The sequence below is a fragment of the Geotrypetes seraphini genome, chromosome 3, assembly GCF_902459505.1.
Source record: "Geotrypetes seraphini chromosome 3, aGeoSer1.1, whole genome shotgun sequence".
Taxonomy (NCBI): Eukaryota; Metazoa; Chordata; class Amphibia; order Gymnophiona; family Dermophiidae; genus Geotrypetes; species Geotrypetes seraphini.
The window spans coordinates 357,931,821-357,945,728 of NC_047086.1; the positions used below are offsets into that span (position 1 = coordinate 357,931,821).

At 40.0% G+C, this 13,908-nt stretch overlaps 1 protein-coding gene across 3 annotated transcripts in view; it reads right to left on the reverse strand.

Moving 5' to 3' along the window:
* Positions 1 to 13,908, reverse strand: part of RAB3GAP2 (RAB3 GTPase activating non-catalytic protein subunit 2) — a 191,409-nt gene that overhangs the window by 53,897 nt on the left and 123,604 nt on the right. For all 3 annotated transcript variants that reach the window (XM_033936867.1, XM_033936866.1, XM_033936865.1), the window contains 2 exons: positions 12,443 to 12,540; positions 2,173 to 2,278 (listed from right to left, as the gene is read on the reverse strand). In XM_033936867.1, the coding sequence (XP_033792758.1) occupies positions 2,173 to 2,278; positions 12,443 to 12,540 (204 nt within the window). The remainder of the gene's footprint in view (positions 1 to 2,172; positions 2,279 to 12,442; positions 12,541 to 13,908) is intronic.

Below are 13,908 nucleotides of genomic sequence, written 5' to 3' on the forward strand. Positions count from 1 at the left end.
CTCTCAGGACGTATCCCCATACCCCTCCCTCTTAAGTTTCCTCTCTAGGGCTTACCATCTGCTTTGATATGAGCTGAGGAATTGGAACACAGCCCAGAGAGATGGGAGGCAGAGCAAAAAATACTAATGAAGCTCTTTACAAAAATTCTTGCGGGAATAGATCGATGACCCGAAAGTTCAGGAATGATGTGTCTGTTGCACTAGAACATCGACTGAAATTAAATTTAGATAAAACCAAATTTTTTGTGACAAGCTGTGCACTTTTTGTGGCCAGCCGTGCACATTGAGACTAGAATTGTGGTTCATCAAGCTTTTCATCCATTTATACCACATAATTTTGGGAGTCCACTTGAAAACAGGGCTATCATTAAAAACCACAAGTTGACCAAAAAAAAAAGAAGTGTTTTTTAACACTAGGAAAGTTGTGTGCACATCGGAGCTATTTTCTCAAACCTCAATTTACTATAGATTGATTGTTCAAGCAATGGTGCTTAGTATTCTCGACTACTGCAAACTTATCTGCCTGGGTTGTCCTCAGTATTTATTAAAATGATTGCAAACAGTACAGAATACAGCTGTTTGACTAAAGTTTTCATTAAAGTATGATCATATAACTGATTATAGCTTCATTGGCTACCTATTTGATCTAGAATTCTGTTCAAATTTGCATGTTTGCTTTTCAAGGACTTGCATGGGTTGGCTCAATCTTATTTGGTTGAGCGATTTACACTAGTGTGTCATTCAAGGGTAACTCATAATAGCAACCATTTTGCTTTCCCATAAATTTGTGGTCAACCAATTCGATAAAATATAGAGAAATTGTTGGCATCCCAAGCTATGCAATTTTGGAGAGAATTATTGGATTATGGAATTTTATTTAACTTTCAGGCGACAGAATAAAACATATTTGTTAAAAAATGGTTTATGTCATAGGTGTATGTTTTAGTTTTGTGAGATTATATAGTCTCAATTATTGTATTGGTTTATTCTTTTGTAAACTGCTCTGAATCTGTTGGTTGCTGTAGTATGTAAATGAAGTATCATTTACCCTTTTGATTGTGAAGACATGAAATGCATCTAAAAAGAGATAAACAAAATAATATCATGAAATAGTTTTCATAGAAAAAGTGGTGAATAGCTAGAATCTCCTGGTGAAGTGGTTGTGACAAAAACAGTGATGGAATTCAAAAAGGCATGGGATAAACCCGGTTTGCGAGTGTTTTGCAAGACAAGCAAAACACTCAGCAAACTTTCGGCTCACAAAACGAGTGTTGATTCGCTACACGAGCTCTCACTATGGTGGCCCAGGGGTGGGTACCTGCCTGTGGGTGCTGCAGGCCTTGTAGCGTGGTGGCTTCCTTTCCCCGGGTCCCCATGCGGCTCTCCTCCCTCTTCAGCCGATGCCTCCGCTGTTCACCAGCACCTCCCGGCTTCTGATTCAAGCCGGCCATCCTCCAGACGCATGCGCAGGACCTCTGAACTCCCCCTTTAAGCCGGCGCCGCTTCAACAACTCACGCACCACGTACAAGCACGCAGGACATCCTGTGTGCTTGTACATGGTGCGCGTGTTGTTGGAGCGGCGCCGGCTTAAAGGGGGAGTTCAGAGGTCCTGCGAATGCTTCAGAAGGATGGCGGCCGTCTTGAATCAGAAGCCAGGAGGCGCTGGTGAAAGGAAAAGGCGTCGGCCAAAGAGGGAGGAGAGCCGCACGGGGACCCCGGGGAAAGAAAGCCACCACGCTACAAGGGCTGCAGCACCTACAGGCAGGTACCCACCCCTGGGCCACCATAGTAAACCTTGGTTGTGGAACGAATTGTTTTAGTTTGCATTGTGGCCTATGGGGACATGTGCTTTGATATACGAGTACTTTGAATTACGAGCATGCTTCTGGAACGAATTATGCTTGTAAACCAAGGTACCACTGTACTTAGAATCAATGGATATCCCACAAAATATTCCACAGAAATATAAACAAGTCCTAAGTCTGATGGCTAAAAATTGTCAGCATTCCTAGTATTTCTGCATGACAAGCAAAAGCTAGCTGCCAGCAAGCAGTTATGAGAAGAATAAAGCAGACATAGGTTACATGGATTTCAGACTGAATGACTCCTAATGGCAAGTATTTATTACTACATTTTAAGCCAGATGCTCAGACTCATGAAAGAGTTCCTACCTTCCATCTCACTTAGAAGAGAAAGAATGGTGTACAAGCAACAGATCGACTGAAGCTTATCTAGGATCTCTCTCTCTCTGGAAAGCCACACATCGAGCAGAAGAGACTAAACAGAACAATGAAAAATTGAACAGTATCACAAACTACTCATGAACTATTATATCTAAGTTATAATTCACATTGGATTGAATATTTTTCTTGACATTAAAATATGCAATGTTCTGATGGCATAAGTTTTGCTGGTGGTGAGATGAAGTTCCTTCTCAAGTACAAAAAGTCCTAAATTATACATATCCTTTATAATAGCAAATAAAACGGAGTAATTTTATCACAAAAATCCAGGTTTGGATAATCAATGATCACAGATTAATAGAACATGACAATACCAATACATCCTACCTTAATACATATTGATATATATTTTGAATGAAATTAACACTTATGCATTGTATCAGACTTCCAAAAATACTTGAAAGTGAAAAACAGCTAGGGAGGCAAAAATTATTTTGATGTTCAGTGGTGTCAGGGTTGAGATCAGCTTTAAAATAATCAGAATTATACTTCCCCACACAAACTTTTAAATTTGAACACTCACGGCCTCTTACATAGCCGCGCTGCAATAGCCCCAAAGCCCTTTAAATCTCTATGGGCTTCGGGGCCGTTAGTGCAGCGCAGCCCCTAGCGCAGCTTTGTAAAAGAGGCCGTCAGTTGTGGATATGATTTATCACACATTCTGCACAATGCTCCAACAAAAAACAGTTCATATAAGAGAAAAAAAAATTACTTTTTTTAAACAAAAAGTAGAACAATCACAAAATTCAGTATCACCCAAACATAGCCAAAATAATCTACTGGCTCCTAGTACAAAAATAAGTACAGTAGTATAGTAACCATGTAAGTCCACTTGAATGCACAGAAATAAAGGTTCAGGAACTGTCTGCCTCTTCCAAGTTTAAGCACAATATTTGAGCATCACCTCTCACCAGCAGGGACATTGGTAGATGCTTCCAGATGCTTAGTGGGAACGCTGTAGTCTATTATATCCAGCTCAATTACCAATTCTTTTCCTTTTTGATTGCGACCTAAGATTTATGTGCATTCTCTTACCGAGACTCCTCACTCTTATTTTGCTTACGTTCATTTGGAATCAAAAGAGCGTGTTTTTGCTGTTGGTTGTGGTTCTGCAAATTATATATTGCATTCAGTACAATTCTACAGGTTGAGGACAACTCTTGCTAACTTCTGCAAACAAAAGTGCTAACTAATTTTTTAAAAAGCAGAACATTTATATCCTGACAGCTTTATACTACTCATGTGGACTGCAGGGCTATTTTCTCCTGTTGTATTGAATAATTACAAAGAGACACAGCATACAAAGATTCTGCCCAAACTGTATAGAACATGGCCCATGATTGATGGACTACCTTCTAAAAATCAGAGGTCAGATGTCAATTATTACAATAAATTAAGCAGTAAACCCATATTCCCGGGGGGTGGGGGGGGAGTCACGTTTTCACTGGTATTATAAAAAAAAAAAAAAAAAAAAAAGAAAAGGGAGGAAAAGTCTCAAACTAGGGGGTTTAATACAAAAAAAAGTATAATATAACCTTCTCAGGGTTTCTCTAGCTGGCATCATGCTTGTTGTAGGTTTTCGGGACTTACTACATCTTGTCAGGTAGAACTGACATTTCAGCCATCATGCTGTGGCTTTCTTCAGGGTATGCTGTGAGGTCGGCAGTTTGTCTTTATATAGTAGGTCCTCAAATCCGACTGGCTGGGGCTCGAGATGAATGAAGCAGGAAAGTCAGTTGGTCACAAATTTGAATTTTGGGTGGAAAATCATTAAGCCTCTCTTTCCCATAGAATTGAAAAGTCTCTGGTGAGTTTAAAGATATTCTCCCTGTGAAGCTGGGTTATATGTTCTCTCAAGAGTTTCTGCAGCTGCATCATGTTGGCATACCCTGAAGAAAGTCACAGCATGATGGCTGAAACATCGATTCTTCCTGACAAAATGCAGTGAGAACCGTAAACCAGCATCAAATATACTTTACCCTCAAAACAGTCATTGGTATAAAAACCTCCCTCAGTTTAGTGAAGTTTCATATTGATTAAAACTTCACAAATCTTCTGCACCATAAAACATTTTTATTGCCAATGTAATTACCAAATGGTGACTTTTTCAACTCAGTTCTTAAAGTAGTGCTATAAGATCCCAACTCTTTTATTAAATTCAATTCCTTCAATAGGAGAAATACTACATGAATGTGTTCTTGACTGTATGTGTGAAATGAGCCTTGTTACCTGTGAAATAACTAGAACTTATTCTTCCAATAATACCAGATTGGCATTTCATATGCTAAATTTAGCAAAAACTATGGATGATCTGGCCTTCTCTGTCTCTTTGGATGCAGAGAAGGCCTTTGATCGTGTGGAATGGACTTTTATGTATCAAGCAATGGATTGGTTCGGTATAGGATCTGGATTTATTCTAATGATTCAAATCTTGTATAGTTCCCCCTCAGCTAGGCTATATATTAATAATACATTTTCTGAACGTTTTTGTCTGAAGAGGGGAGTTAAACAAGGGTGTCCCTTATCTCCTTTGCTTTTTGACACTGTTCTGAAACCTTTTTTGCTGGCGATACAGCAGGCAGAGGGGATACAGGGGATTCCTTATGCAGGTCAGGAATATAAGATCTCTGCTTATGCAGATGATATCTTGCTTCATTTGAGGAATCCTGAATCCACCGTTTCGCATTTACTGGAATTGATAGATAGGTTTAGTAAATTCTCTGGATACAAAATAAATTGGAGTAAATTGGAGATTCTTCCGTTAAACATACATTGTGCAAAATGATTATTTGATCCATTCCCTTTCCTTTGGAAGGAAGAGGGAATAAAATATTTGGGTATTATGATTCAAAGAACATTGGAAGACACAATGACAGTAAATGAAAAGTCTTTATTGCTGAAAGTCAAAAAAATGTATGAGCATTGGAACCCTTTACATCTTTCCTAGTGGGGGAGAGTCCAAACTGTAAAGATGATGATTTTGCCTGTAGTTTGCTACAAAATGATTATGCTTCCGGATTATTTTCAAGGGTCCTTCTATAAAAAATTAAATGGTATTCTTACTAAATTTATCTGGCTGGGTAAAACTGCTAGAATTGCTTTAGTATCTTTGCAAAAAACAATTGCGGCAGGTGGGGTAAATTTTCCAAATTTTTATAGATACCATCAAGCTTTTATTCTGCGTCAGAGTATGTACTGGATCCTTCCTGAAGTCTTGGAGCATCTTACGGCTTGGCTTTATTTAGAATGGCAACTCATGTCCCCATTGCGATTATGCCATATTTTGAGTATTAAGATGCCAAGGCTTTATAAGGACAATAGTATTCTATGTGATACATGGAAAATATTAAAATTTATTGATAATCTAACATCTATACCAATACAACAATCCACGTGTCAATCTATATGGTTGAATTCCAAGATTAAAATTGGTGAGTTTAAGATCATCTGGAAACATTGGATGCAGGCAGGTATACGTACTGTAGATGATGTGATATCAAAAGGGAGAATGCTTGATTTTTCACAACTGCAACAATCATTTGGCATAGCAAAGTCTCAAGTTTATAAATGGTTGCAGTTGAAGCAGGCCATTCAGAAGGGGTTCCCTGATTGGTGAAATTTAAAGGATCAGTATAGTTTGCAGGGCCTATGCTTCCAGATTGATTTCCTAGGACATCAGGCCGTCAAGTGGTATAAATTAATATTGGAATATTTGAACAAAAAAACAAAAACTAGTCTGAGAGACATTTGGAGCATTGAGATTAAGCAGGAGATTTCTGCTTCTCAATGGCCACGTATTTGGACTTGGAGGATGAGGTGTACAGCGTCAGCATTTATGAGACAAACATGGGGTTTTTTTGTTACATAGAAGTTTCTGTTCATTTGCAGAAATTAGATAGTTCTAAGTCTAATAGATGCTGGCACTGTCATCTAAACATAGGGACACTGGATCATTTGTTGTTTTATTGTCCTTTAATACTCAACTTTTGGAGATTAATATGGGGACAGATTAATACCATACTGGAGTCATCAATCCCATTGACATATGATGTAGTTATATGTGGGATGATATTGCAAATTAAACCCCCATTGGACTGATATAAATGTCGGCTTTTCCTTATTATGACCGGGATAGCCATGCAAATGGTTACTCGCAATTGGAAAAACTGCGATCACCTTAGTTTTACTTTTTGGTGGGCGAATCTATGCTTATGTTATAAGTATGAAAAGATGAACGCCGATATTCTGGGGCACAATAAGTTATTTAAACTAGTGTAGGGTCCATTGACATCTTTTGTGGCTTCGTTTTAGTTTTTATTTTTCAATGTATAGCTCACACACATCCAGGGGAGGGCGGGAGGGAGGGTTTGTTTTTGTTCCCTAATGGAAGAATTGGATGGGAATGGGGGTTTATTTTCCTGTATTGTTATTGATTGATTATAAGTGCTTATTATGTATGTATATTGTTTTGCACTGTTGTTGGCTTTGAAAAATTAATAAAGATTTTAAAAAAAGAAATTACTAGAACTGAAAAAATAATTACAATATAAGGAAAGACTCTCCTTTTATGAACTGCAGGCTGTTTCCAAATCAGAAGACACAAAAGCACTGGCAAGTTAGATGCAAAGCATTGATAAAGAAACTAAGCAAGAATATGACGAGAAACTTGCAAAAGAGGCAAAAACTCAAAACAATTTATATCAAGAAGCAGAAAAATTGTGAGGGAGTCCATGGGACCATTGGATGATCAAGGAGCAAAAGAGGCGCTCAGGGAGGATAAGGCAATAGTGGAGAGACTGACTGAATTCTTTGCTTCGGTCTTTGTGGAAGAAGATATAAGAGATCTACCTAAACTAGTAATAGTTTTCAAAGGTGATGATGCGGAACAACTGCAAGAAATCTTGGTGAATCCTGAAGATGTACTAAGCCAAATCAACAAGTTAAAAAGTGATAAATTGCCTGGGCCAAATGGTATACATCCAAGGGTACTAAAAGAACTCAAAACATGAAATTGCTGACTTACTATAAGTGATCTGTAGCCTATCGCTAAAATCATCTGTAGTGCCTGACGCTTGGAGGGTGGCCAATGTTATGCAGATTCTTTTAAAGGGTTCCAGGGGAGATCCGGGAAATTACAGACCGGTAAGCCTGACTTCAGTGCTGGGCAAAATGGTGGAAACAATTATAAAAAATAAAATTGTGCAACATGTAGACAAACATGATTTAAAGAGACAGAGTCAGCATGGGTTCAGCTGAGGGAGATCTTGCCTCACCAATTTGCTTGACTTCTTTGAAGGTGTGAATAAACATGTGGATAAAGGTGAGCCGGTTGATGTAGTGTATCTAGATTTTCAGAAAGCTTTTGATAAAGTTCCTCATGAGAGGCTCCTGAGAAAATTAAAGTCATGGGTTAAATGGCAAAGTTCAGTTGTGGATTAGGAATTGGTTATTGGATAGAAAACAAAGGATAGGGTTAAATGCTCTTTTTTCTCAATGGAGGAGAATAAACAGTGGAGTGCTGCAGGCATCTATACTGGGACATATTTAACTTAATAAATGATCTGGAAATTGGGACGACGAGTGAGGTGATTAAATTTGCAGATGACACAAAACTATTCAAAATTGATAAAATGCATGCAGATTGTAAAAAATTGCAGACAGACCTTAGGAAATTGGAAGACTGGGCATCCAAGTGGCAGATGAAATTTAATGTGGACAAATGCAAAGTGATGCACATTGGAAATAGTTAACGGATGCTAGGGTCCACCTTGGAGGTTAGCGCCAAGAAAAGGATCTGGGTGTTATTGTAGACAATACGATGAAACCATCCGTCCAATGTGGGGAAGAGTGTGGAACAGTGGTTAAAGCTACAGCCTCAACACCCTGAGGTTGTGGGTTCAAACCCACACTGCTCCTTGTGACCCTGGGCAAGTCACTTAATTCCCCCATTACCCCAGGTATATTAGATAAGATTGTGAGCCTGTTAGGACAAACAGGGAAAAATGCTTGAGTACCTGAATAAATTCATGTAAACCATTCTGAGCTCCTCTGGAAGAATGGTATAGAACATTAAATAAAATAAATAAATAAAATGTGTGGCAGCAGCCAAAAAAGCAAACAGGATGCTAGGAATTATTAAAAAAGGGATGGTTAACAAGACTAAGAATGTTATAATGCCCCTGTATCGCTCCTTGGTGTGATCTTATCTGGAGTATTGCATTCAATTCTGGTCTCCTTATCTCAAGAAACATATAGCGGCACTAGAAAAGGTTCAAAGAAGAGTGACCAAGATGATAAAGGGGATGGAACTCCTCGCGTATGAGGAAAGACTAAAGGTTAGGGCTCATCAGCTTGGAAAAGACACAGCTGAGGGGAGATATGATTCAAGTGTACAAAATCCTGAATGGAGTAGAAAGGGTACAAGTGGATCGATTTTTCACACTGTCAAAAATTACAAAGACTAGGGGACACTCGAAGTTACAAGGAAATACTTTTAAAACCAATAGGAAGAAATATTTTTTCACTCAGAGAATAGTTAAGCTCTGGAACGTATTGCCAGATGTTGTGGTAAGTTGGATAGTGCAACTGGTTTTAAGAAAGATTTGGATAATTTCCTGAAGGAAAAGTCCATAGTCTGTTAGGTTCAAACAATTTTTATTGACGCAAACACAGCAAATACAACACCAGTGCACCCCAAAGGTGCACAGTACAAATAATAATGCATCATATACAATAATAGAACAAGCATATACAATAAAAGAGTAACATCAACCAAACTCCCTCCCCTTCCTTCTCTACATAGGGCAAGTGAGATTAATGAGGGTGGAAAGGTACTCCAAAGCCCTGTACTCTTATGAACCCCAAAAATGTCACACCACCCCTTCCCCCACCTGAGCCACTTATCCTATCTTTGACTAATTGCCAGAACCTTCAATACACTCCCATTTCCCCTCCTCAAACCCCCCCTTCTCCTCCCCCCCAATGATACTCTCCACCTCGCCCCACCAATACTCACCATTACTCTCCCAACCCAACTAACTAACAAATTAGGACACCCATCTTAAAACTGCACTGCGACCCTTAGTATGTAAGACTTGCAGATAAGGCTCCCATATATTCAAAAACAATATCTTTCGTTTCCTAGACCCTCCGGCATCTCGCGCCTCCCAAATGATCAACTGATGCAATTGATTCCACCAAGTGACAAAAAAAAGAGCCTGTTCCTCCTTGCTTGCTGATATAGTACATCGCTACTTGGTTGCCTGTGTGAACAAGGAGTACTTGGTTGGAAAGATTCTCTTGAAAAAGCTCTTAGAGCATTCCAAATTGCCCAGAGCTCTAACAGGTTGATGTGGAATGTCTTCTCCTGAGCAGACCATAGACCTTGTGTCCTGAGACCATCTGTTTTTGTCCTCTGAAGAAGGCAGTAGTTCTGTTGAAACCTGGATCCTTGTTGGGACTATATATAGCTATATTTATACAATAAAGCTTAACCTGGTTGTATTAGGACATCAGCCTTGCCCTTTTTCTTGTGCAAATGCAGTTCTTGCCTTGTACTTTCTAGTTTGTAGGATATTGTGAACTGTATTCTGAAAATCCTCAAGCCGATCCAAGGGAAGATGTTGCTCAGACACAGACAAGTGTCGAGTCAGATGTTTAAGGTAAAAGGACATGTATAAGTTATAATTTAGAACTCTGTTGGCCAACATAGAATTTTGATAAAGGAGACAACCAAATTTATCCATAATCCTCCCCTCTCGTCCTGGTGGTGTTGGATATTTTAAGGGTTGATTCTACAAGCAGGGACTGATGTTGAAGTTATGGCTTGTCAAACCCTGGACAGGATATTATTCTATAGAGGAAATCAATTTTTCTTGGAGCTATAGTGATGGAAAAAGGAGTCTCTCAATTTTGGAAGAAGACGTCCTTAAGGAGGCCATGCAAGGGCAACTTAAGTAGCTCCTTAGGAGGTTCATTGAAATCTAAAGCATCCAGTAGTTTGGCTATGGGTTCAATGTCAGCCTCCAACTTGACAGGGAGAGCCTTTCCCAACTGTTTAATATATTTAGTGAAGGAAAGTCCTTCATGTGGAGATCTAAGAAGAGGAGGATACAGATCTGAAGGAAGACCATAAAATTCAGGAGCTGATAAAATAGGCTCACACTCAGAATCAGAGCGGCCATGAGAAAGATCAGAGTCATAAGGTTCAGGTGACCTGTGGGAACTGCAAGAAGAAGAACTTCCTCAATGTTGGTACCAATCCAATGAGTATGAAGAAGAGGATCATCATGAAGATCTTCTACAGCTATAAGCATAGGAGCGAGAGGACGATGCTTCAATGGTGAACCTTGGTGCTTTGATGGTGATCTGATATTTCTATTCAGGTCGACGATGCCTCGAAGAGGAACGATGTCTCGATGGAGCGCGTAGTTGTCTACTGGAGGAGCGCCAACAGGAAGCAGAGTGGCATGTTGGTGGAGACCTGGAATCAGTACTCTGAGGCCTTGAAATACTTTGCTGAGGCTGGGCTGGTACCAAGGGAGTTGATGCAAGCACTGATGTCGAGTGCAATTTGAATATATTATTGATCTCCCTCTGGAAAAACTCGAGTTGTTCCTTGAAAATTTACACCGGTACCCTTTGATCAATAGGCAGTACCATCAGTGTGGCAGGGTGTCCTCGAATAGGATGCACACCCCGAAGGAGAGACAGCCTGCACTGAAGGAGAGCATTGGCATAGACGCTTGGGCTGCACAGAGGGACTCAATGCTGTAGAGGCCTGTGATGCTTGCTGGGAAGAGGATGGCTTCTGAGAAGGCTTCCCCAATACTGTAATAACTTCCAATGTCAATGTTGCCAGTACCGAAGACTCGAACGACCCACAGAGTCCATGGTCAATCCGAAGATCTTCTCTTGTTGGATGACTCGAGCTTTCAACGAGCATTTCTGCAGTATGGAACAATGTGTACAGGAGTCTATCCAATGTTCAGGGCCTAAACTCCAATTATGTGGATCAATGCTGGAAATAGGGCGCTGACACCGACAACACTTCTTAAACCCACTCAATGGTTTCGATAGGGACAGGAAAATCTCAGCAGCAAGGTTAAACTCAATTTTGGTGACAGAAAAAGAAAAGCCCACCGAGGGGAAAAAAAAAAAGAGGGCCAAAGGCTCGTCCTTTCAAAACAAGAAAAAGAACATGAAAAGTATTAAACTTTTTTTTTTTAACCAAATATAAAATAATATTAGAATGAAAATAACTTGCAAAAGCCAAGAAAATTTGGCATTGGTGGGCTGCTATGCATACCCTGGCCAATTGGAAAGTTAGGGATGCCAGGGGCTCTCAAACGCAGAAATCATTGTTCTTGCAGGTGTGGGAACCATATCTGAATAGCTGTATCCTCAGGGTTGTAGTTGTTTGTTGAATGACTTATGAATGTGTGTGTGTGTAAGTGGGGGGGTTATGTTGATCTAGAGGGATTAGGTGGCGGGGGGGGGGGCAGTTGGGATTCAGGAGAGTGGGATGGGATTGGATCATTGGAGGGATGTAGGCTTTGGTTGTTGTATAAGACCTGTAGCCTGGTTGTGTCTTGTTTTGGTTTGATATTTTTGATTTGCTGTTTTATAAAATCAATAAAACTGTTTCAACATTAAAAGAGATGTTGATGAGAAGGCAACAATCGCACTGGACAGAGTGCAGAAAAAGCATTTCTTTGTTCCGTGGAAAACAAAGAACTGAGGTACCGCAAGCCGGCATAGGATGGGAAGGCACTTGCTCATGTGTAGTGCGGGCAGTAGCGAAGTTTCTAAAAACTTAAAAAGTAGCAATACACTTTTACCACTGTCCATACCAGGCTCCATGGATACCACACCCACATGTGAGAATATGCTGCCTGCATGTCCTAGGATAACCAGATCAAAATGAAAGCTCTATTTGTGATTTATAAACAGTTCTACACAATAAAATCAAAAGTGTTCGAGGCTTGTGCAAATGAGGACAGAGTCTGCAAGGATGGGGCGGGAGGGAACAGACCTCGTGGGGACAGAGCAGAGATAGAAATGGAGCCTGCAGGGCTATTTGATGGATTACTAGCCTGACCCAGTATGATACTTATGTTCTGCTTTAGACAAATCTAGCCAGCTCTAAAAGCATCTTCTAACAGGAAAATAAGTGGTTTTGAATGAAGCCAAAACGTACCAACAGGAGCTGAGGGCTCAGTCCAGCAGATTCCAGTGTCCTACACATATCCTCAGCACAGCTTTCTCCACACAGGCATTTCCAAAAGAAGAATTGTCCTAAAACAAACAATGATACAAATGTAAACTCCCCATAATAGCTAAGTTAAAATACTGAATGTATTTTATTATGTACTTGTAGAAAAATTTAAAAAATGAAGAATGAGAAATTAATGAACTTGTCCATTTCTCTTAGAGTTCCCAAAACTATAGTACTGTTTCTGAATGATATTGTCTTTCCATCAACTTTCTCTAAGAGTTTTAAATAAATAAGATTATCTTCTATTTTTTTCATAAAAGATAAAGGGAGTTTTGTAGATAGTTAAGATGAGATTGCTATAAACAAAGTATCAAACAGGCCAATGTTAAAACTTGACAAAAGCTGCCACTAAGAAGGCTGAATTTATTTCTATAGAAGAAATATTTCATTCTGAGTAACTGAAAGAGAATCCTTCCTTTTCATCCCATTAATACATATTTGTCTAGAACATAAGAATTGCTGCTGCTGGGTCAGACCAGTGGTCCATCCTGTCCAGCAGTCTGCTCACACAGCGGCCCTTAGGTCAAAGACCAGTGCCCTAACTGAGACTAAACTTACCTGCGTACATTCTGGTTATGCAGGAACTTGTCTAACTCTGTCTTGAATCCCTGGAGGGTGTTTTCCCCTATAACAGACTCCGGAAGAGCATTCCAGATTTCTACCACTCTCTGGGTGAAGAAGAACTTCCTTACATTTCTATGCAATCTATCCCTTTTTAACTTTAGAAAGTGCCCTCTCGTTCCCTTTACCTTGGAGAGGGTGAACAACCTGTCTTTATCTACTAAGTCTATTCCCTTCATTATCTTAAATGTTTCGATCATGTCCCCTCTCAGTCTCCTCTTTTCAAAGGAGAAGAGGCCCAGTTTCTCTAATCTCTCACTCTACAGCAATTCCTCCAGCCCCTTAACCATTTTAGTCGCTCTTCTCTGGACTCTTTCGAGTAGTACTGTGTCCTTCTTCATGTACGGCGACCAGTGCTGGATGCAGTATTCCAGCCAGGTGAGGGCGTGCCATGGCTTGGTACAGCAGCATGATAATCTTCTCCATCTGTTCATGATCCCCTTCTTAATCATTCCTAGAATTCTGTTCGCCCTTTTTGCTGCCGCCACGCATTGCATGGATGGCTTCATTGACTTGTCGACCAGTATCTCTAGTCTCTTTCCTGGGGGGGGGGGGTTGCTTTCCAAGTAATGCACCGGACATCCTGTATTTGTGTATAAGATTTTTGTTACCGACATGCACCACCTTACACTTATCCACGTTAAACCTCATTTGCCATGTCGTGGCCCATTTCTCGAGCATGTTTTATGTCACGTTGCAGGTCTTCGCAAACCTCCTGCATCTTCACTACTCTGAAAAACTTTGTATCGTCTGCAAATTTAATCACC